This window comes from Carettochelys insculpta, chromosome 3 (genome assembly GCF_033958435.1).
Source record: "Carettochelys insculpta isolate YL-2023 chromosome 3, ASM3395843v1, whole genome shotgun sequence".
In the NCBI taxonomy this organism is placed as follows: Eukaryota; Metazoa; Chordata; order Testudines; family Carettochelyidae; genus Carettochelys; species Carettochelys insculpta.
The window spans coordinates 128,799,120-128,824,553 of record NC_134139.1 but is presented as its reverse complement, the minus strand read 5'-3'; the positions used below and the strand labels follow the sequence as shown (position 1 = coordinate 128,824,553).

The 25,434-nt window shown below is 43.0% G+C and overlaps 1 protein-coding gene across 5 annotated transcripts in view; it reads right to left on the bottom strand.

Moving 5' to 3' along the window:
* The window catches only part of HACE1 (HECT domain and ankyrin repeat containing E3 ubiquitin protein ligase 1), a 124,844-nt gene that overhangs the window by 56,095 nt on the left and 43,315 nt on the right, over positions 1 to 25,434 (bottom strand). For all 5 annotated transcript variants that reach the window (XM_074990820.1, XM_074990817.1, XM_074990819.1 and 2 more), the window contains 8 exons: positions 22,295 to 22,632; positions 14,293 to 14,361; positions 13,476 to 13,563; positions 9,666 to 9,777; positions 9,470 to 9,567; positions 9,217 to 9,304; positions 7,288 to 7,437; positions 2,705 to 2,901 (listed from right to left, as the gene is read on the bottom strand). In XM_074990820.1, coding sequence (XP_074846921.1) covers positions 2,705 to 2,901; positions 7,288 to 7,437; positions 9,217 to 9,304; positions 9,470 to 9,567; positions 9,666 to 9,777; positions 13,476 to 13,563; positions 14,293 to 14,361; positions 22,295 to 22,632 — 1,140 coding nt within the window. The remainder of the gene's footprint in view (positions 1 to 2,704; positions 2,902 to 7,287; positions 7,438 to 9,216; positions 9,305 to 9,469; positions 9,568 to 9,665; positions 9,778 to 13,475; positions 13,564 to 14,292; positions 14,362 to 22,294; positions 22,633 to 25,434) is intronic.

The window sequence follows — 25,434 nt, the reverse complement described above, 5'->3', positions numbered from 1 at the left end:
TACTGGGTCACACCAAAGGTCCATCTAGCCCTGTCTTCCAACAGCGGCCAATGTCAGGTGGCTCAGAGAGAATGAACATAGCAGGTAGTTATCAAGTAATACCTCCCATTCCCCAACACTAACAGCCACTGATGGATCTACCCGCCGTGAATTTATCTAGTTTTTTGGAACTGTTTTACAGCCTTGGTCTTCCCTAGATCAAGAAACATCAAGTAGAATAATAAAGGCAAGCCAGGCCTTCAGAAGACATTGCAGGATGTAGGCTCCAAGAGCAAGCTGAGAGTGGGGGGGTCTGAAAGGAAGACTGGATGCAGGAGGGGGCAGGAGATTTGGGTGCTTACCTGGCACAGCTCTCATTTGGTAAGAGGAGGGGGCCACAGGTGGCTCCATGTCAGTCTGCATTTGCAGGCACCATCCCTTGCCACTCCCTTTAGCCACAATTCTCAGACAATGGAAGAAATGGATGCAGAGCCTGAACGCAAGTGCAGGGACAGAGCATTCCCTAGACTGTCATTCCCCTACCTAGACAGGAGCAGAAATGGCAACACACAGAGCAACTTCTCCCCCAACCCCAACAAAGCTGGCTATGCAGGGGCTTTAGTCCTGACTCCCCAAGATCTAGCCAGGTTTTGGGGAGAGGGGGTACAAGACTCAAAGGCTTGCTGCAGGGGTGGTGCACTATTTCACCCTGTTACAGCGGGAACCCCCAGGCCTCACAGCAGGGTACATCCGGCTCGCAGGCCACAGGTTCTCCATCCTTGATTTAAACAGTAGATTAAGGTTAACATTATGTTAGCAAATTTGACTTTATCCAAATTGAAAAAGAGAGCATGGTAAATGGATGATAGACTTCATAATGGCAACCCTGAAACCCCAACACTCCTGTAGGATATACTATCCCAGGAGAATTTAAAATGGACTGGAAACAAGTAACAGTTTTTGTTCCCGACACCATCCCACCCATGTATAATATTGATAAAGGGACAAAATCTCCAGTAACTTCCATTCGGAAGTCATTTACCCCGTGCAAACCCAATGGAAACCGAATTGTAAGTGGTACAAAACAGTGAAGAATCAATCAATCAGTCTCATAACATGCATGTTAGTTATCTGAAAGACATTTCTGCCTGAACAGAAAGAAAGATTATGCAGGGATTCAGTGTCAAAGTCCCCAAACAAGAAACTTTTAAAATAAACAACAACATCCCATGGTCATCTGATAACAACAGCCTGATAATAACAAAAAGCTGGATAAATACCATATATAAGTACACAGTATGCTGGAGTCAGAACCAGCAATACACAATTTACTAGAACAATTATTGCTTCATTCTTCTGTAAAGCATAAAATGCCAACTGTATTGAGGCTCTTTTAATGCTGAAAGGATTTATATGCATCTACTATGCTGGATTCCCAGACTGTCAATGCCACGAATAAAACAGCTATTAAAATGTCACCATTTATACCTGGTTGGAAATTCTTCTCATGGGATCACTACATTGAATAAGCTGAGTGCATTTTTCCTTTAAAAATGTAGTCATACACAATCTGCTAACTGGCAACAGAAGAGAATACGACCACACCACCATTTAGTACATAATGGAAAAAATTAATGAAGAAAAACACAAATGAAAAGTTTCTGAAAGTGTCAGTAACATGAAGGCATATTACTAAATATGAATTAAAGATTTTATACAAACACAATTAGATCTTGAATGAAGGACAAAAGGTAACTTAAGCGTATTTTAATATTTTAAGGTAATTCTACAAAAGACTAATGACACTCCCTTTTCCCCCCCATGTACACAGTACATGAAACAAATCACAGTGCTAAAATTCAGACGTTTACATTACTTTATGAAGTAAAAGCTGTGATATCCTGTCATGTAACAGCAAAGCTCTATACACTGGCATTTCTAATCTTCATGGAAAGTCCAGTGGGCATGCGGCCAGCAGGCTCCTTGCGGCTTCCCAAAAGGGATAACATGCCTGCTGTTTCTAAGTGGAGAAACAGCCAAGAAGTGTTCAGCATGAAGAGGAAGTGTAAGATGCAGATTCTTAGAGGAAGTTTGGTTGCTGGAAAGAGCTCATGGGGTTGGGGTATGAGAAGGATTTTGGGATACTGGATTGGGGGGAGGTTCACAAGCATATTATGTGGCTCCCTGCAAGCAGCCACTTATTCAGCAACATAGAGCTATACTGTAAATAGCTGAGCATGCACAATTCTTAGCAGCTTTCCAAATGAAATTTTGGTTGCTTTGAACTTCTCTGTCCCAACACACCTTAAATACTTCTTCATTTAGTGACCTGACCATTTTTAACAATGAATTTTGCAAAAACATTTAAGCAACGTTACCTAGACCTGCATTTCTGAAATGTACTGCAGGTGTTCCTTATTAATATTCCCTCCATCTCCCTCCCCACCCAAGCTTGATGATGTGCAATATGGATGTTACTTCTCAGAAATCCTTCACTTGAGTTGATTTTCTTTATAAAAACCTCCAACGAAAAACAGGAAAGAAAAAAAATCCAAGAGCTCTTTAAACAGCTTGCTCCAGAAGTGTGGTCCAATTTACTGACATACAAATTGGGAACATTTTGCCAGATACTTTTTAATATTGTGGGTATGATTACATTAAGTATATAATTTATGCTTCTATTCACTCATACATCAGTACCTTCTGGATAAAACTCAACACTCACTTTGTTGTCCTGTGTAACAAGAATACTTGCACCTCCTGGTTTCAAAGGAACTTCTTCCATTGCTCCAAACACATCAGTCTCGACAGAGAAGGTCAGTTCCAGACCCAGATCACTGATATCATTATCTAAAATCCATTGCAAGTTCTTTGCATACTCTGGATCAATAGATGCCACATCCTGATAATTTACAGGAATACCTGAGAAAACAAAATCAAAATCCACATATTCAATGAGAACTACTTGCCTTAGCCAGCTTGTTCTATGATAGAAGATAGAAGACTGCCCTCTAGAGAGAGACTAGAATAAGGCAGAGATGAAAAACATTTAGTGTCATGAAACACAGCAGAGTTTAAACTTGCAATATCTTCTGTAGTTTGACACAGACAACACAGAGTACCACATCCTTTGATATCGGTTCACCAGGAGAGCTTAAGTGAGAGGGAAGACTGACAACTCCAAGCACAAGCCAGGTCACTTATTGCCTATCACACAGCCAAAGCCAGACCCAGAGAAATTTCCTGCATGTTTAGTTCTGACTTTCTTCTACTTTTGCAAAGTAATCGAAAGAGATTACTTACCAGTAATTGCGCAAGAGTTCACATGAGCAGTTCACTGCAAAGTGGCACTCCTGGCGCCAAGCTACTTTAAAAAACCCCGTCAACTGTCAGGTACATAAGGTGTGAATGACTGACAATATCACTCTGTTCTACACAAGGAACTGCCCCAGTTCCTTCTTCAAAACTTCTAAGTTCTGAAGTTACACAGAACTCCTAGGAAAAGAGAAAGGCTACTGGCATGAATATAGTTATATTTACCACTCTGTATGATTCTCACTAGTGAGTTTAGCAAGCATGGCTGAACAAGGTACATGAGGGGTAAGGAGTTTTTACTTAAATAGGGACCACTGTCAAATAGCGACATACAGTGAGGAGGCAGTTGTGGAACTGGTCTTTGAACCAGGATGTAGATATTACTATGTTCCAGGCATCGTACAATCCTGTGAGAATTCCTGGTAAGATTTTCTCATGATTATCTTCCCCATACTACAAATAAACTATTTGATTTTTTAAAGCGCTTCCACCCCAGCCTCACTGATAAAGCACAAACACCCTCTTTGCATCTGGAGACCTGCTTACCCTGGGTGGGAATGAAGTGTCAGACAGGACATAGAATATATTTGGATATCTGAAAACATCTTAGGCATGCGGTAGGGATGTGCCCTTATGAGGATTTTGTCCTTTAGGAGTATACCATTGGGTGGAGTGGTCATTCAAGCACTGAGCTCACTTGCTCATCTTCCTGCCAATAATCTCCACTATCAGGAAGCCCCTTTCAATTGATATTTTATATATGAGAGACACCTGAGTGAGAGGCTCAGAAAGAAGGTCCCATTAGCTTTATTAAGACACGATTTAGGTCCCAGGTAGATGAACTCAATTGGTGAGGAGATGAAACACTTAACGTGCCCCTTTAGAAAAATTAAAAGATGTGTCTGTCTTTAAGGAAACTCTGATAAGCAGGTATTTGCTTCCATGTGGATCTTCAGGGAGAGGCTAAAACTATGGTGTACTCAAGGATTGCAGGAGCTTGAGCTACAGCAAGTCCTCAGCCAGCAGCTCAAACAACAAACAGTTGCCTTTTTTATTTGCAATATTTCACAGTGAGGCCTCTGAGAGCAGGGATTATTCACATTAGTCTCACATCATCTATCCTCTAAACTACCAAAAGGAGTGTCTGAGCTAGATTTGAAGAACACTTCCCTGCTGTAGAGACAGTCTGTGGATGGAAGCAGTTGATGCCACAGCTCCATGGCAGGTTATCTAAATACAAGCCCTGACAAGACCATGTTGCAGCTATTACTACAGATGCTTTGCCCAAACAGATCTTCCTTACATGATGAAAAACTGAGATGGTCTTATGAATCTGTTGAGGTTTGAGAGGTCCAGAATGGACACCAAACAGTCGCTCTCCTTGGGAATCAGAAAAGAGGGGAGTTGCATTAGCAAAGAGACCTTGGGTGCTTAGGAAGTGTACTCAAGTAGAGTAGGGCATTGAAGATTTCTCATGAATTGCCTGAATAACACTGCTTTTCAAGGCTACTCTGCAGCTCAATGCCAGTGACAGTATATCTCATAAGCGTATTCCACAGAGATCTTCAAATAATAGGTATGGTCTTTCCCTGGGGAAGAGCCAAAGATACCAGCAGTTCTCAGTGGCCCCATTCCTATAGAAGGAACAGCAGAACTCAAGCACTTTTGTGGGGGACTGAACAGTGGTTTTGCTTGTGGAGATGCTTTGAGCCACCAGGCTTCTTCTGCTGGAGAACGACAAGATTCTTCTGGATGTGCTATGCTGAAGCACTTAAGGCAGCCATGAGACATATGGGAAAAACTGTACAGAATTTAAGGTGAGTGGAAACAAAAATATAGAAATTGGTATGAAATTCTTTGGAAACTTGAGCAAGAATAATTTCCTTTCTATTGGATATTTTAAACTATACTCTAGGAATCTATGGAAAAGATACAAGCTTATATTACCCTCTAAATGATGATTAAAAATAGTTCCACTGGAAAGTCTCATGAACCAACACTAATAACCCATTATGGGGAAGTGAAATTTGGAGATGTCCTGATCTCACAGAGATGGAAAGGGGCCTTGAAAGGTCATCAAGTCCAGTCCCTTGCACTCACAGCAGGACCAATCAGCATTCCTGACAGTTTTTTTTTTTTTAATCTATTTGCCCCAGATCCCTAAATGACCACCTCAAGAACTGAACTCACAACCCTGGATTTAGCAGGGCAATGCTCAAACCACTGAGCTATCCCTCCTGTCAACAGAAAGTCAATCTCCACCTGCAAAGTCTTATGCACATATCAGACTCAAACCTGAAACCTCTAAAGCTTAGCACAGGTACCACTACAGTTTGACCTAAAGGCTAGCTGAAGGCCAGAAAATGTGTTAGGTAAAGGAACTGTTAATTTTGGTGACAATAGTAATACACATTTAGTTTGGTGAAATGTGCTGAGAACCTGATCATGCCTGTGGGAATTTATGGTAACTGTGAGCAGTAGATTTTCTTTTCTAGATCCAGCAAGTTTCCTTGATAGATTTGCAAAACTGACTTTAATGGGAGGGAAACTATTTTCATTTACTGGGAAACTTTCTCTTAGCTAATCTTTATCTGAGAGATAGACTTAAGTTTAAGCTCCAAATGTCTGAACTACAGTTCAAGGACCCACTACAAAAAGATTTTTGTCACAATTCCTAAAAGGTCTCAAACTTCTGGGTTGAGGAACAAATAGTTTCAGACCAAAACCTTTTCAGAGAAAGTACAAACCATGGCAAATAAGGTTCAGAATGCAAATGCCACATAAGTAGCAACAGGGTGTCATTACATGATAAAACTCATGAAGTTGTAAACTTTAATTTCAAAAAAAAAAAAAAGTGGCACTTTAATTTTTTTTAACAAAATCCACAAGTGATCTTAATATATTGGTTAAGAAGAGTGAAGAACTAGGTATTTGCATCATACCAACTGGAGCAAAAGTTGCTCTGTATTAAGATACCCCACACAGCTTAGCTACGGTCCTTCCATTTTCAACTGCTTTACTTATCCAATCTAAAGCTTTCTTTACAGAATGTCAGTCATGCCACATTGAGCTGTAACCCTCACATGCACAAAAATAAGCTAGGAAAAATTTTTGCATCCACCACCTAGTCTTTTGAACACAGGTGTCAGGACTACCTCCCCACTCTGACACTCCAAGTACAAAAAGTGGGGGGACCACCAAACCTTAAAAATACCTAGCCTATAAAGATTCCACTTAAACTCCAAGTTTCCCTGACCTGGTCGCCACCCAAGTTGGGGGAGGGAGGCCTTTAACTCAGGAAGACACACTTGGGATGTCTCCCTGTGGGATAAGCCTCCAGCTCTTAACCTTCCCTTAGGGGAGAGCTTGGGAACAAAGAGCTGTAATCCGATACATGAGCTTTCAATCTAAGGCATGAATATACACAGACTCTTCTCTAGGACACAGGGATGAAATCATTGCCTTAAAAATAATTTACTGACAAAACAAAAGAAAATATTCAAAGATTTTGATTGCAGCACAGAGAATTACTTCCCCAGGATTCATTTAGAAGTTACAGAGTACAGGGGGGGAATCTTTAACCAGAGCAACTCCACACCAATTTCAAAATAACAAATAACTTGATCACATTTAACTAAACATTTCCCTTACATATCTGTGGCCAATTATGAGGCAGCCAGTATATTTACTGGGATTTATTCCAACTGCTTAGGAGCAATCATTTCTCTCTGTCCCCTCTGTCTCAGCCACAGGGACAAAGACCCCTCAGACTGTAACTGTTCTCAGTTCAGAAGAGTTACTCTTCCTCCCATTGGCTTACCGGACTGCCCCCTGTTGAGAGCCCTGTTAACCCTCTCCAGGTATTCATTCATGACATGAGGTCACCAAAGATGAAAGCCTAGCACTCAAATACCTGTACCACCAACCCACGTCATTTATTTCATTTAGTGAAATTAACTAGTTCTCTAAAACAGGATTTTAATAAAACCATACCAAGAATATGCTTGTAGAATGACCTTGTGAAGTAGATGTTGACCAGCTGCCTGTGATTCAGAGCCAACCCCAGGATCTGTCCAGCAAATCGAAAATAGTTCAAGTGATCAGGATTTACAGAAGAGTTGCTGTTTGGCTGGAAAGTTGTTCCTATAAAACAAAAGTTTCTAATTATAGTTAGGTATAGTTTTGACCTGTATATTGAAACTGCTAACTATATACATTTTTACTGTAATTTGACTCTGAAATGTATTCAACAGTTGCAATTTGTAGATCAAGAAAAAAAATCCACACTACCCATTTTCTAACAGATTTTCTTGGAGTGACCAATAAGGCAGCTAGGGTGGGAAAAAAAAAAAAAAAAAAAATCAATCAAAAAAGGCAAAAAGGCAAAGTCAGGATAAAACTTGCAATTACTTCTTTGCAACTTAGCAATGTTTCAGTTTTAGAATTTCTTAATACACACATAGATCGTTAACATTTCAAACAACAATTACATTTTCCCAGACCACTGTGTCTGTTTTCTTTAACTCAGTCTATAGGATTAGACAAAGATTTGAATTCTCTTGTTCAGAAATATTTACACTCTTGCTGCTTTGGAGTTAAAGGCCATCCAGGGAAATAATATAAAACAGGCATAGCAAAAATTTGGAAACACACTTACAATGGGCAAGGTCTGAAAATATGAGAAAGGAAAAAAAATATCCCTTTGTATAATTAAGATGTAATTAGGTAATTTCAAGTTCTCCGTATCTTTGTTTAACAAGTCGTTGAAGGAAGTTCTCCAGATTTTTAGAATTAGCAAGCATTGTTCAATATACCATAATTAGAGCCAAACAGCTAGCTTGGTGTAGCTATACTCACCTGTAGTCTATTTCCACTCTCCAAGTAGTTAATCTATTTGTTTGATTTGAATCACTGTAAGAGTGTAAATATTAAAGTAAAGATGTTTGATTTTTTATTTTAGCACATTCTAATACAGATTAGAATTTTCGTACTGTAGTCCTGCTGAATGAAGTGATTTAGGAAAAAATGGGTTAAAATGGAATTTTAAAAGAAAACTGAGGTGACTGAATTATGCCCTCATCATAAGAATAATAAGTTACTAAATATAGGCCCCCATCCTGACAATACTTGTGCACACACATCATTTTACTCACATAAGCAATTCCATGGTTCTTCACATAGCTAAAATAGTAAACACTTTAATCGCTTGCATGATTAGATCTTAAGCATTCCTTTTCATCTATTTGAAGCATGGTGACAGAAGAAAGTTCAATCCCTCTCACACACCTTCCCAAAACTTTTTCCCCAGTTTTCAGGATGCAACATTTGCTGGCTGAGTTCTCTTTGCAGTTCCTAAGAAACTGGTAGAAGGGGTAAGTGAGGCAGTCCCTACTGCTGAAGAAAGCTTGCCAGCTAGAAGATCTGTTGGGAAGACAAGAAGTCAGGCACAAAACTGCAGTTCCAAGGAGATGAACAGCTGCTTTTACTGCAGAAACCAGTTGTGGGTCTGATATCAAGAGATGATGAAAAAGCTCCCCAGATTGCAACTGCACAAATCCAGAGAAATAACTGTAAGGGGAAATACAGCACCCTCCTGATGTTGATGTGTGAAATATGTCTTCTAGCAGGAAAAAGGGAAATTAAATTGGGAACTCAAAAAGAAAGTTAAAATAAAATTTCTCTACCCATGCCAAAGAAAAAGTAGTACTGACAAGTCAGTCAGCAGCACCTGAACACATAAAAGTTGGTTAATTCTCAACTGTAGTTAGTGGATGGTGTACACTACTTTATTATTGGCAAAAGATTTTTTCAATCCATTACAAATTAACTGACAATGGTTTACGTTATGAATCACTTATCCTTGGATTGTAAACACTTGCTAAAGCAAAATTTAAGTTAGAAGAACAAGAGACACCAACATACCATCAGCTGACTGGGTGAACAGTGCATAATCTGGATTAACTATCTCATTGGATAAGATATCAAACCATTCACGAACCACACCTTGACCCTACATATGAAAAGAATAAAAAGAGCAAAAATAAATTTATTTTGCAGACGGCTTAACATAATGAGTAGCCAAATATATTTCTTAAACACAAGTGTAAATGCTGTTAAAGTTTAATTTAAATTAGAACAAATATTAATATGCATATGAAAAAATGGATGTACCCACCATGCCTTCTTCACCATGGAAACGCACAGCAATCCCCTGCTTTAGTTTTGCACAATTTGCTTTAGACACAACTTCACAGCTACTCCTAAAAATAGAATCTAAATATGAAACACCAAGTTAATGTTGTAATTTAAAAGTCAGCATCACATAATATCATGCATTTTATACATAAACTCTTCTCTGTTCATAGCAATACCTCTGTGAACCAACAGGATGTCATTTTCATTGACTGGTCTGTGCACCATGTCTGAATCTGGTTGTCCAGCGTGCAAATGTTCATAGAACCACTCACAACGGTCCTTAAAGGGCTACAAAACAAAAAACAGGTGAAACATGCCCGACCCATTAGTTAATCATTCCAAGACTAGCAGTCAAAGCCTTCTGTTAAATTTACTTTAAAGATTAAGGTCCAGTGAGGGACTTCATTAAACAATAATTAGTAGGCATTTCAACAAGATTTCAAAAGAAAATAAAAGTAAAATCAAGCACTAACCCTACTAAAAGAGTACATAAACATTTTGTATAGCTCATTTCTACATTTGGAAAAGAAACATAATTCAAACACTTAAGTCCCGGCACTCTGAATATTAGAAGTGTAATTTAATATATTTGCAACCAATTAGCTCACTTTCAAGTTCAAGAATGAATTCTCATAATTTTTTTTTTGCAAATCCTCCACATTGTCTCGTTAGTGTATTAACACAAACATGTACTTCCATTCTAATTTCTCATTCATCACTTAATGCTAATGAAACCATAATCAATAGTACCTCACAACAATATGATTTCACTAAACAGGATGATGGAAAAGATATTCTCTATGTAAGTGGGGGTTAAAATCATTTATTTTATTTTACTACAAGATATATTCAATGTCTGATTTAGTTTTGACCCAAGTTAGGTCCTGACCATACTAGTACAGCCCTTTTTTTTTTTTTTTTGCAACCAGTTTGTGACACCCATATGACCCCCTTACTTGTTTGTCTTTCAGTGCATCCTTTCTATCTCAACCATAGTTAGAACACTACTGTGCCTATGCACTTACTATGCTATCTGTATCAGAGCATTCTGGCAAATGTGGGAAGCTACTCGACATCTCAGCAAAGAACATAATGTCTAGAAAAAATGCCAGAAGCAGCACTGGCATGTGTGAGTTCAGAGGAAGAGAAGAAATGGAGAACTGATTACAGGAAGACACTCACATGGCAAACTAGGTTTACAGCAACAAGAATCCCTGTGGCACCTTATAGACTAACAGATAATTTGGAGCACAAGCTTTCATGGGCAAAGACCCGCTTCATCAGATGCGTGAGCAGGGAGATTTCAGAGGAGGGTATAAAGAGGTAGTGTCAGTCAAGGACAGGGCCAGAGTTGACAAGGTCTGTTCAGTCACAGAGGATGCGGCCCATCATCAGCAGTTTATGTGGAGTTGTGAACACCAAGAGAGGAGACATCAAGTCAGTTCAGTCAGGGAGGATGTGGCCCATTATCAGTAGTTAATGTGTAGGTGTGAACATGAAGAATGGAGAAACTGCTCTGCAATAGGCCAACCACTCCCAACCTCTGTTCAATCCTGGGATGATGGTATCAAATTTGCAAATGAATTGCAGCTCTGCAGTTTCTCTTTGGAGGGTTTTTGTTGTTGTTGTTATAGGACTGCTACTTTTAAATCTGTTACTGATTGTCCAGGGAGACTGAACCATTCTCCTACAGGTTTTTGTATGTTACCATTCGCAATATCAGATTTATGTCCATTTATTCTTTTACGTAGAGTTTATGGCAGAATACCATACTTTTGGTTATCAATTGTGGCTGTTGAATGCAAAGAGTTCCAGAAACAAATCATGTTTGTGGCCAACCATGCCGTTAAGTGGTAACAAACTTATTTAAATGTAGTAGCACAGACAAGGCCTTAATCTGAAACTGCTCTAGTTCACTGTTTTTTTCAGCCAACCATTCAATAAAAGAACAAAGAAGCATGTGAGTGGAGGGAGGACAACAAAACCCCCACTGCTGAGTTCTCAGATGCTGTGTCTACACTAGCCAAAAACTTTGAAATGGCTGATTGCATGGCCATTTCGAACTTTACTAATGAAGCACTGAAATACATATTCAGAGCCACGTTAGCATGCAGGTGGCCGCGGCACTTCGAAATTGACGTGGCTCGCCGCCGCATGGCTTGTCCAGACGGGGCTCCTTTTCGAAAAGACCCCGGCTACTTCGAAAACCCCTTATTCCTATCTGCTCACTTGCATGGCAATGTCGAAGTTTCTGGCTAGTGTAGACATGGCTAGAATGTTTTAATGTTGGGTCCCCTGATATTGCAAAGGCCATAATGAGAAACACTGACTTAGAAGCTCAGTATTTTAAAATCCCTATTTATCTGGTGTTTTGTCCAGCATTGCAGGCTTATCTTACAAACATTTTCTACCTTTAGTTTCAAAACACACACACACACCCCCACACCTAGCACCGCTCCCTTGATAAAAAAGTCATTGGCATCATCAAAATGACAGTAACAATGAAACATATAACTTACAGTAATTTAAAGTACTTATTAGAACTCCAGTTCAACTGCAAATAAGACCTATGGAAATGGAAACAGACAGGAGTCCCTAGAAGCCCATATAAAATTACATCTTTTTCAGCAGATCTCACTAGGAAAATAGTTCTATCTTGTCTGACTTATGACATTCAAACAACTAAGAGATTATTAGGGGATTCTGCTTAGAATAAGGCCTGATACATAGGTGTGCTCTCTCCTCTCTGATTATCACTTGAAGGAAGTAGAGCATGCTTTTACTTGCTTTAGTGAATAGGGTATCCGCATTTGGGGCTTGGCTGAGTAGAACATGGAATGGATTTGAAAATTATCCAGGGGCCTGACAGCTAGCATACCCCTCACATCATATCTGAAGCGCCAGTCCGATGGCAATGGAGGTGGGTCCCTAAAATCTTTAATTTCTTAAAAACTCCATCTTTGTGGACTAGGGAGAAGAGGGGAAAATCTACTATACAACTTTATAATTTCAGAATACAGAATTTTCTTTAAGATTTTTGCTAATCAGGCAATATGGCCCAGAGTTGGCCTAAATGCCATTTTAGGATTTGAACAGATCTTCAGAGAAACTGATCTAAAGGACCAACAAAAATGCTTTCTTATCACAAGTCTTGCTGATAATCAGAACATTAGGAAATCAACAGAAGTACAGGTGCTCTTTTGTGTAATTTGATGAGGACTGAACAAAAAAGTTCTGCCTACAAGCCACTCATAACCCATCAACATTGCTAGTGCAAAATGGGATAAATGATTATGTTGCCGTCAATGCTCACGTGCAGCAGAAATATACTTATTGTAGTGGGTTGTGTTTTTTGCCTGCCTTTTTAACTTAACTCACTGGAACACAAACGATAGGTAACTGCAATACCACTTACAAATTTTAACCTCAGATAGCACGTGACAAGTGATAGGACATACACCATACAGAGAACATGGGAGTATTGTGGCAGCTGGATATCTGCAGCCTTAGCAAAGCTGAAGACATATGGTAAATGTTATCAACTATGGGCCAGACACAGTTGGTCACAATTGTTCTTACACATAATTCAGTTATCAAAACAAAAACCAGTCACGTAGCACTGTAAAGACTAGCCAAATGGTTTATTAGGTGAGCTTTCGTGGGACATGGCTATGGTCTGAAGAAGTGGGTATGTCCCACGAAAGCTCACCTAATAAACCATTTTGCTAGTCTTTAACGTGCTACTTGACTGCTTTTTGTTTTGACAGTGTATAGACTAGCACGGCTTCCTCTTTGTTACTACGTAATTCAGTTATATTTTAGGTAGAAAAGACAGCAGTTAAAAAAATTACCCTGGCAAATATCATAATTTGTTTAAGCTCAAATACTTGAGTAGTTAACCTTCATTCTTTATAGCCACATGCTTTATAAATGTGCAAATGAAATAATTGCTGTATTAAAAGTATACAACTATGATAAATGTTTACCTGTGCTTTTATGATGTGCATGAATCTGGACATCAGTTCAGGGCACTCAAGAAGAAAATGAAAGTGGTCAAAAATTATTTTGGGGTTTCTGAAAGAAAAATGTTTTAGATTTGAGGTTTACTATTAGGCAGGTACGCAAATCTAATCAGTTTTGTGACAGAACTAAGCATACCTAAAAAGCATTTGAAACTTCTAACAAAACAAAAATGGAGTACAGGACAAAATACTACCACTGCACAAAGTGTGTTTCTGACTCACTCTGTGGGAGGCCTGCATCACCTCATCCCTCACCTATGGGGATCAAAGAGCCTGCCTAGAGAGGACAAGGTGGTAGACTTCACAATACCCAAAGGAACGTTGGGAGTAGCCAAGTATAAAGGAGAGAGAAACTAACTCGTATGTTTCATTCAGCATTCCGTTTGCAAGTAAGGCAAATCTCTTGCTGGGGTGATGGGAAGGTAAGTTTTGACCAATTGTATGTAGGCTTTGTTTAGACTAGAATAGGAGGATGGCACCTACTCACAGATCAACAGTTCTAGTCACTTCCTGACAGATTTTGGGGTATGAAACAAGAATGATTTGCTTACATACACATTCACTGAAGCCTCATTCCTGCAAATACTTGTGCACATACCTCACTTAGCACAGAAGTACTTCCACAGAGTCCAGTGGGCCTACTAATGTGCATAAAGTTAGATGTGCCTGCATATGTGCTGGATCTGCACCATTCCCAGTAACATACACCTCAACCACAATTAAACATAAATTTGGAACAAATATTTTATTTAACTAAAACGTTAAACTTCTCGAAGCTTACCGGTTAACAAAGCACTTAAGAACATTGTCATGTTTGCAGACAAATTCTATAAAACGAGGTGACGTCATCCTGTAATATAAATAAAATGTACTCCAGTGCAAAGCATTTTTGGTCAATAAAACAAATGCAGAATATAAGACTGCACAACAAACCTTGTAATTTTAAATTTTAAAAAATGCTACATAATCCCTCTATTATGTTGCAGTAGAGGATAACTAGATGAAAGACTAAACAACACTACTGGAAATGCAAAGCAGTCAAGATGAGGAAAAGTGTCAAAGCCCAGCCATGCAGCCTATCCGATAACTGCTCTACTCCCAGTACGTTACTGCTTACTTGCACAATATCATGTTTTTCCTACAAGATCTTTACTTTTATGTTATGATTTACCATACATGCTTTCCATACTACTATAATGTTAAGAGCACCTAACATCTTGAATTTATGTTTAAATATACAGAGGATGTTAACAATACTATGTTTTTCGGGGATGTTCTAACTGTTTAGTCTAGATCTCAAAAAGGTATTAACATCTGAAGCTTAATGAAACAGTTAATACAAAAACAAATACTAAAAGCTTGTCTGGCTACACATACCACACTGCAGCTGACCATTATAGCTCATAGGCTATGTCTACACTACAGCTTTAAGTCAATTTTAGGGCAGTTAGCTCAATTTTACAATGTGACTGTCTTCACTGAGAATACCATTAAGAAGATGACATCACATACAAATTTTAACAGGTGATAAGGGCAACATTTGTGCATCTATCATCCGACATGGCGTAATGCCAAGTTTGAATTCAACAGGACGAATTAATGCTAGTGTGGAAACATTTCCTTAAGTCGACTTTATTGACCTCCAGAGATATCCCACAATGCCCAGAATGTGTACGTGCTGTCTGCTTTTATCTCCCCGCTCCCCAGGTGTGCAGGAAGTAGGAAACAGGAAATCTGGCAATGTGAATTAATTTTTATGATCAGCATGGTGATCACATCTAGCCATGAAAGAGTCCATCACAGAGCCATCAGGAAAGCCAGGATCTCATTTCAGTGGGCGGGCAAGCCCCTGCTCCCCCACACCACACTGCAGCTTGGCTGTGGCGATCAGACAGCAGCACATCAGACAACAACAGGTCCTGCCACGATCAGGCTGAAGGCTTCCTCCCTGCACAGGATGTGGCAGGAAAGGCAGAGAAATTTCTTTTCTGCACTTTACACTTGTATGGAGCAGCCCCCCCTCCCCCACAAATGCCATGCAGCTGGTGAGCTAACTCCTGCCCCACCACACCGTGTGCCGGCTGTGAGAGCCATGCTTCCAGACAGACAACAGCACGTCCTGGCCTGCACAAGGTGAAGACTTCTGCAGTTCATGTTTTCCAGGGGTTCACCAAATGTCAGCGGGCTGTTTCCCATGGCATCAAATATTTCCAGGGGCTGGCTGGCCCCTGAGAGGCAATATGTGCCAAGGAGATGGCTCTCCCATGGGCACCACCTGTATTCAGGTCTGACCCCAACCCCACTGGCCATACCAACCCACCGAGGCTATGTCTACACTAGCTCCCCTGCCCTCCTTATGCTAATGAATGAATATGCAGCACCTCATCAGCATATCCCAAAGTGTCTCATTAGGCTCCCCCTTTCAAAAGTTGGGGGCTAGTGTAGACATAGCCTTAGGCACACATCTGGTAGAAAAATGTTAGCAGGTTACGGGGGGCTGGCCCCACAAAGGGAAGCATGAATTCTCTGGGCTGCCCCCCACCTAAGAAACCCACTGATTGAACCATGTCAACAGGTCCCTCAGCTGGCTCCTGCCAGCTGAGTTTTGCTGTGGGGGGCAGGGGGCCAGCCCCCAGACTCTCCTCCAGCACTCTCCCTTCCCAAAGCATGTGGCTTGTGGAAGCCACAGTCGCTGGAGTGGTCTGCTTGCTGTATTTTTCACTGGGGGAAAAGTAGCGGTGCCACCCCTTGATGTGACCAGCAGCTGAGTACTCCCTTATTTTTCTAAGTCATTGTTTTCTTTTCCCCTGCAATTCCCTAAATCTCCTCCTTTCCTACTTTGCTGAAGAATTATATGAAGTCTTTCCTGAGTCGCATGGGCATCATGGGTACATGGCCCAGTCAGCTGGGTGCTCCCATAGCTCTTTCCTAGTCACATGGAGCCAGTTTGTTCCACTTGGGCATCATGGGTACGGGGTACAGTTGGCTGGGTGCTCCCCTTGCTCATTTGGGTGCTTCACATTGTGATTCCCTCCCTACTTTTCTGCATGTGATCTGGTTTTAATCCACTGTTATCATAAACCTTATAGTATACAGGACTGACAGTTTCCTGATGTGCTGCCTAAAAATGAAAGGTGTTCTTTCACTGAGACAAAACTAGTTGAGCAACCTGTTGACATGGCACAGGCAGCTGGGTGCTTCGGCTTCTGAAGTCAACCATCTGCTTGGCTTTCTTTCCCTGGGGATTCCCTACTTTTCTTCTTTGTGAATATTAAGTCTTTTCCTATTCACATGGATCCAGATTCTTCCACTTTTTGGTGCTCTTTCACCATGGGAAAACTAGTCAAGTAACTTGTTGACATGGTTTAGTCAACTGGATGCTCTCAGGACACACTTGGTTAAAAGGTCTGTAATGCGGACAACAAACAATTTCTCTCATTTGGGAGAGTTCAGAAAAATGGCCCTTTGTTTTCAACGGGAGAAGAATGAGGGCAGTGCAGTGTTGGAAGATGACGTCACATACCCACAGCCACTTGAAGAGCATTCCCCTGCTATAACACACTAGCAAAAAACCCATAATACTACAGGGCTGAGGGAACTGTGGGATAGGTTCCCATAATGCACTGCTGCAACAGTTGAATTCTGGCACCTTAGCAGGGATGCATTAAGTCAACTTTGTGGGGAGGTGCAGAAACTCAACTTCAACTTCATAAAACCCAGCGTTACAAAGTCCTCTTTAACAAATTCAATCTTTTTCATAGTGTAGATATAGCCTTGGTGGAGACACTAGCTATACACATGGTAGGTACTACACCTCCCCATGAAGAAATTGCTATGCTGATGGGAGAAGCTCTCCTGTTGACAAAGGATTAGCTATACTGCAGATTAGGTCAGCCTAACCGCATTGATAAGAAACATGGTTTTCCAAATCTATGAGCAACATAGTTATGAATAATTAAATTTGTAGTACAGAACAAAAGACATTAACATGACCTTAATTGATTTTACAAAACACACTCAATATTTAGAAATAATGGGAGACTGTAAAAGTTTGGATCCTTTCACAGCTTAAGAGGACATGTTATACAAGATGTCAGAAAATCTGCATTTGCAACTGATCAGTATTCAATTAATTTTTCTCTGTGTTGGAAATGCCCTCTGGATTGAAATCTAACATTTTAGAGTTAGATGAGAAGCTTTTTACTGCTCCTACCATTAAGTATACATAGAAAGCAGGTACATTTTCTTTGAAATTTGTGTTTGAAAAAAGTGTTGCATGGACAACACTCAAATTCTCTAGCCTTAGAAAACCTCAGGAAACAGCAGTACAAGCATTTATGCTATCCCATTAACACCTACAGGGTGCGTCTACACTAATCCAGTTTCTAAATTAATTTCAAAAGGGGGCCCAATTTCAAAAAAGGCCGCAGAGCGTTCACACATATAAAGGCCTCTTTCTAAACTGTTTTCGGTGAAAAGGGGCTCCCATTTCAAAATTCTTCATCCCATCCGATTTCAGGAAGAGCAGCCCCTTTTGAAATTGAATTTCAAAATAGGGCATGCATAGACACTCCAGGGCCACCATTTCAAAACAGTGCGTCCGGCATGGTGGTGTCCACAGGGAGCATGGAAACACTCTAGGGAGCCCCAGCAGGGCTCTTCGGTCTCTGGGGCCAGCCTCTTAAAGCTGCATGGCCCCAGAAACCCTCTGCAGGAAGCTGAGAGCATGCTCAGAGACTGAGGAGCATGAGCTCAGCCTGGCATATGCTCCAGCAACACAGACACCACTGCCACTCAGCCCACCGGCCAGATGGTGAGCCCCCCCACACCCCGGGAACCCCTAGGAGGCCCCCTCCTCCCAGCCTCAGGGGTCGCCAGAGGCAAGCCAAGACCAGAAAAGGTGGGGCCCCTCCTGGATAGAGGCGAGATTAAATAACTTCTTGGCCTCTGGGCAGAAGAGAACGTGCTGGTGCACAGCACTGGGGGGGCCCCAAAATGCAGTGGCCTTCAAACGGCTGTTGCTGGGGCTGCAGAAGTGGGGCCACCCTCAGCACACAGCTGATCAAATGCACTTGAAAGTGAAAGAGCTGAGGCAGGCCTATAGCCGGGGCAGGGGCCACCCCGAGGTGCCTGCACTACCACGCACTGGACCAGCTCCTCAGCCCAAAGGACGCCCCTGAGCCAGTAGCCATGAGCGACATAGCTGGCCCTGACTCCGACCCCAACGCAGACCCACACAACTGGCCAGGACTATTGAGGCGGTGGAGCCAGGGAGCAGCTCAGAGAATGAAGGACCCCTCCTCATCAGGGTCAGCTCTGGCACCTCCAGCCAGGCTCCCTCAAGACTGGTGTCCCCGGATCTGTTCTCCGGAGCCCCAGGTAGGTAGATTGGGTGGATCAGACAGCCTGGGGGGGGTGTCCTGTGTCCCCCATCTGCATCCCAGACCCAGGCATGGCAGCATCCAGCACCCACGCCCATTGACAGCGCCCTGACCCTCCCAAGCGGTAAAGGATGGCGGGACCAGACAGCCAATGCCCCACAGATGCATCACCAGCAGCCACAGGGGACCCACGGCGGGGGCGGAGGTGTCAGGCAAGTAGATGCTGCGGCAAGCAGTCCTGAGGACAGTGGGTGGGGCCAGGCAGCAGCACTGTTGGGTGGCCCCTCTCCCCCTCATGTCTCCACAGCTTATCCTCCCAGGGCCGCACCAGTCCCATCCCAGCCGCCAGCACACCAGCCCCACCATCCAATGGGACCCAGGTATGCCCACAGGGCCCACTGTCACTTTGACCTGGAGAAGGCCGCAGCGGCCCACACTGCTGCCAGCCGGGAGCAGACGGCTGTCTTCCAGAAGTGGCACCAGACAGAGCAGGAGTACAGGGCCTGGCAGAGGGACGTCTGGGGCAAGGCAGCTACAGCCCTATAGCCTCTTGCTCCCCTGCCCAACCCCCCAACCTTCACCCCCCCCTTTCACACCTGCTGCCCCCAAAATCACCACCTTTACCCAGCCACCCTCTCCCTGGCCACCCAGGTCTCACTAGGCCTCTGGCTCACTGACAGTGCAGGCCAGAGGGAGCCTGTTCCCTCTGCCCCGCCCAGCCCACTTGGCCCCACTGCCAGCGGAGGGCCCCCATCGTCCCATCTCTGATGGGGCCCCACACCCGCTGACGATCCCCCTACCCCCACCTCCGTGGAGGACCAGGCCCGCTCATACTCACGCCATGGCCCCATCTATAGGGGCATACCCCCACCCCTTGTACACAGTTCTCTCTCATTCACCCCCCCATATCTATGCCCCAGTTATGACAACCCCACATCACTTTTTGTTCATGTGCAGTTTATTTACATGCGTGTTGGTTAAGTGATGTTCAGTAAACCATTGTGTTGCACACCCCAGTGTCCCCTGTGTGTGCGCAAGCCACGACGCAGGGGTGGGCGTGGGCCAGAGGGAGGGTCAGTTAGGCTCCCAGTCGAAGGCCTCCTGGAGCTCTTCCCAGACCCTAACCCCATCCCCATGTGCCTGGTGGCACAGAGACACGGGCAGCAGCTCATACGTGGGACCCCATCCACAGCCCATCCCTGCATGAAACCCTCGTGCTTGCCCTCCACTATGTTATGCAGAGCACAATAGGCCATGACCACCCCAGGGACGTTGAGCAGACTGACGTCCAGCCACCCGTGCAGGCATCGGAAGCACCCCTTTAAGTGTCTGAAGGCCCGCTCCACAGTATTGCAATGTGGTTGAGGCGGTGATTAAAAGCATCCTGGCTGGTGGTGGTGCACCCTGCGTAGGAGCACATCAGCCATGGCTGCAATGGGTACGCCCTATCAGCTACTATGAACGGTGATATGGTGATGTCCCCGTAAGGGAGCTCCCCAGCCTGGAGTTCCAAAATACCTGGGCGTCATGGGATCACCCAGATCAGCCCACAGAGATATCACTGAACTGGCCCCGGGCATTGACAAGGGCTTGCAGCACCACCGAGTGGCACCCCTTGTGCTTTATCAGCGGCCCTCGCTGTGATACGGGGCAGGGATTGCCATGTGGATGCCACTGAGGGCACCAAAGCAGTTGGGAAACCCGATGGCCATGAATCCCGTCATGATGGCATCCAGGTCTCCAAGGCAGACAGCCCTCCAGAGGATCACACGGTTGATTGCCTGGACAACCTCTGTGTAGGGGGACATTGACATGTGAGCCTGCACATCAGAGAGCCTCATGGCCCCTCCATGCCCCTCCCCTGCAGGGCACCCCTCCCAGGGGCCTGGCCGCCACTTTGCACACACTTGTGGGTATGGGGCCCCGGCCCAGCTTACCTCCAAGAGGATGGCTCCAACAGTGGCTTTGCCCACCCTGAATTGGTGTCCCACCAAACACGATCCCCACATGTTTCTCGACCAGAAGTGCGGGCCACAAGTGGGTGTCCACATGCTACAGGGCAGGTGCGAGCCACTGGCACAGCTTCATGAATGTCTGCCTCGATATTCAGAAGTTCTGGAGCCACCTTTCATTGTCCCACTGGCCCAGTAACCAGCCTCTCCCACCAGTCCATGCTGCTGCGGTAGCTCCAAAGGCACCGCAGGTGATGGGGTGTGGAGGTTGCCCTGGGGCCAGGACCTGCAGGATGCCAGTGGCGGGGTGGGGTTTGTGGGCTGCAGAGCTATCTGAGCCCTGGTGTTGGTGGAGGCATCAGCCTCGGGCAGCTGGTGGTGCTACACGTGCAGCTACTTTCCAGAGCATGGTTCCCCACAATGCTGTTTGCTGCTCTGCAGTGCTGTGTGTGTGCAGGGTGGGTATAGTTGGGAGTGGCCCTTTAAGGGAGCCACTGGCTGCAGGACCTGGAAGGACTTGTCAGCCATGTGACCCCATGCATAGTGTTTCCTGGCTTGCTCTTTCAAAAGGGATCATGTTGCTGTATGGACGCTCCCTTTCAAAAGACCAGGGGCCTCTTCCAAAATAGTGGACCAGTACGACAATCCGCTTTATGTCCGTGGCCATGTTATTTTGAAATCCCTTGTTTCAATTTAGATTTTCGACATTTCCCCTTTTGAGATTTGTGTGTAGAGTTGACACAGCCATGGTGCTCTACTTCTGGGGGCAAACAGCAGATTCTCAAGTCAAGTTCACTTCTTTATGTCTGACAAACAAGAGTTCAGTTATGATGGACACACTTGTCTATTTACTGAGACCAATCTATTTCATATGGACCATTAGAACAGACATTATATGGTAATTTTTTTAAGTGTCTACTAACCTAGGAGTGAATTCATAATGGGTGTGAGCTGGAGATGACAGACTTTGTATCCCATTACAATATTCTGCGACACTGAGTCAGATGAGCTCTGCCCTGGTGCATATTTTTACATAAAATGACAATTCTGTTTTTTGTGACATCACAATTAAAATAGTAGTTATGAAGACAATTATGTGAAACTAAGAGGACATTATGTGTGGACTATAAAGTAGAAGTAGTTTAATCACAGCCATCATGTCTTCCCACAAATATCATGAGTGATACACCAAAAAAGCCAAAAATTACTCAAGATCCTCAATGTGATCAGAATTGTATCAAGTTGTTTATGAGGCAGCAGCAGCACTAAGAAAAGGAAGCTACGCTGCATTGTTTAGAAGTATCAGGAAAAATAATAAAAGACTTGAAAAAATAAAAGATGTAGAGAGTAATCCCGTGATTGTCATCAGTTATGTTACAATTTATATTTTTACAAGGTAAAGATTAATTATAAAAAACAAATTTTAGATAATGACCAGAATTCTCCTTACCTCTGAGGCATCTGACAGGAGCAGCACATATAAAATGCTTGAATGACAGCACTCAGCCTGTTTGCTGTCACTGAGATAACATCCTGGCAATCCGCACAAGCTTCCTGCTTCCTGGCAACATCATCTATTTTAGAATCCCCTGTGTCAGCAGGCAGGTTCTCTCTGCTCTCAGTTCCTGTAGCGTCAAAAGCAGGCTTAAGAGTAGCATCCTGCTGATTTGGCCCTTTTTGCTTTAGCAAAATGGAAGTAATGTTGGCAGAGTCCCTTTTGTTTTTCATCAGTTCTGTAGCTATTAAAACCAGCCATTCATCTAATGAGTGCCACAGTAATTCCAGGGGCTGCAATGCACAAAGAGATGACAAAAATGTAATTGGACATTTGTGAATATTAGAAATAAGCTCATGACATAGATGAAGAAAAAACATGAGTTTCTTTTAAATAGAAAAGCTGCTAAATTAAATCCTTATACAGCTCATCTCATAGTTGGAGTCAGGTATTGGTTCATGTAAAATCCTTTCATGCAACCATACAATAATTTTTTTTAAACAAACCACAAACTGAGGAAAAATGGGAACAAGGAAATCAAGCATTTATAGTAGATAAAGTGATAGACAAATCTATCACCTTGGGCTTGTCTACACTTGCCCCCAACTTCAAAGGGGGCATGGTAAGCCGGGAAATGGGAGATTACTAATGAAGTGCTGAGGTGAATATGCAGCACTTCACTAGGCTAATTCTCCCACACAGCAACTTCAAAGTGTCAAACTTTGAAGTGCTCACATGTGTATAGCTGCAGGCACTTAAAAGTGCCTTTACTCCTCAAACTTTTGGGGAACAAAGGCACTTTGAAGTGCTCACAGCTACATGCATTCCAGTACTTTGAAGTTTGACGCTTCGAAGTTGCCGCGGGGGAGAATTAGCCTAATGAAGTGTTGTGTATTCACTGCAGTACTTCATTAGTAATGTCCCATCACCCTGATTAACATGCCCCCTTCAAAGTTGGGGGCAAGTGTAGACCCAGCCCTTGTGTTTTATACCAACTTTAATTTATAGCTCTCTCACACTTACATGTTGGTCCAGCAGTTGGTATGAATAACACTACTGACCGGAGGTAGCACTAGCCTAACCACTATGGTCAGGCAGTGAGAGATGAAATGCAAGTCCTAACAATCCTGAGTAAACTATTTAAAATGTTCAAAGTCTGAACAAGTTGGGGTGGGTGGGTTTTTGGGGGTTTTGCTTTTGGTTAATACCTAGCTCAAGCAAGCTACTCTAACCAACTGGACGACACCTGCTCCTGTAGAGAGTCCAACTTCAGTCTACAGGGCTCCAAGGAAGTACTTTTTGTCCATTAAGATTAGACCTTGCCAGTGCAAAACCAATTAATACTTTAATGAGTAGCTCATTAAATGTTTCAGAGTTCACACTGCTAATATTATTATTGACTTGTGCTAGAAAAAGTTTGAGTAAAAATTTAGGCAAGTTCAAGTTTCACCACTGCCCTTTTAAAAAAATAACTGATTTGCTAGTTTGCAAAGGTTTATTTTTTAACCCCCAAGACAAGATATTTAGACTACTTCTATTAGAGGTATAGCCAAGGAATACGGATTAAGTAGTAATGTAGCTTTTGTGTGCACACATGTATCAGTTCATCCAAACTCTTAAAACAATTATTGCAGGGGTACAGTAGAACTCCATTCATCCAATCTAAGTGAAAGTGAGACCACATCAGAATCAAAACGCTGTATTTAAAAAAAAAAAAAACACACAGAATGGGAAAACACGATGCTGCTGCACCATCTAGCGGCCACAAGAGAAATTGCCTGCTTCTGGCCCTCAAGTCCTAGTTCTCTCATAAATGAGACAGTCAAAATTCAAAGCTGCACTACAATGGGAAGCAGAGGAGCTGGAGCTATTTGCACTTTTCAAAACTATATAATTAGGCCTCAGTGAAGGTCTAAATTGGTTAACACTCTAGGGAGGCAACTTCCCCTCAATACATACTCACATCTTGCCTTCAACTACACTGAATGGCCACAATCACCCTAATTTACAACAGATAGTAACTTCTTTCTTTTGCAGCCATTTTCTTACAAATATGCCTTTATATTTCCACTCCAGCTCATTTGGTGAAGTGGATTTTAGCCACAAAAATGCATGCCTTAATAAATCTGCGAGTGTCTAAGGCGCGACAGAACTCATTTTTACAGATACAGACTAAGTTATCCTTCAGACTTTTTTAGGATTCTACTGTACATGAGATGTGGGATCTGGACCTTTCCCTTTTAACTTCAGTATTCTGTTCCTGCCACTTACTGATATGTCTTCTTTGCACCCATGCTGACTAAAAGGCACCTAGATGAAACTGCTTCAGATCCACTCATCCAAATGGCAACATCTGAGGGATACAGTTTACAACACGGCCTTGTCGGTGTTTGGAAGAGGAGCTAGAAACACGAACAACTGGTTCGAAGCTAACTCCGATGAGATGATTCCAGTCATTGAAAAGAAGCACGCTGCACTCCTGGACCACAAATGCTCACCGAGCCAGAGTACCCAGCAAGCACTTAGAGAGGCCAGAAGAACAGTACAGCAGACAGCCAGGCGCTGTGCCAACAACCACTGGCTCCAGCTATGCAGCAGCATCCAGACCTGTGCCGACTTTGGTAATCTCAGAGGAATGTACGAGGGTATGAGGAAGGCATTAGGACCCACCCAGAATAAGATGGCACCTCTGAAATCCAAATCTGGTGAAGTCATCGCTGACAAAGCCAAACAGGTGGAGTGCTGGGTTGAGCACTACTCCGAGCTGTACTCACGCGAGAACGTTGTGGTTGACGCAGCCCTCGATGCCTTCGAGCTCCTACCAGTAATGGATGAACTGGATCAAGAACTGACTGTGGATGAACTGAAGAGAGCCATCGACAGCATTGCAGCAGGAAAGGCCCCTGGTCAGGATGGTATACCACCAGAGGTAATCAAATGTGCCACGGACACACTCCTGGAACCCCTACATGAGCTACTATGCCTGTGCTGGAAAGAGGGTGAGGTTCCACAGGATATGCCAGACGCTAACATTGTAACGTTGTGTAAGAACAAAGGAGACAGAAGCAACTGCAACAACTACCGTGGAATCTCCC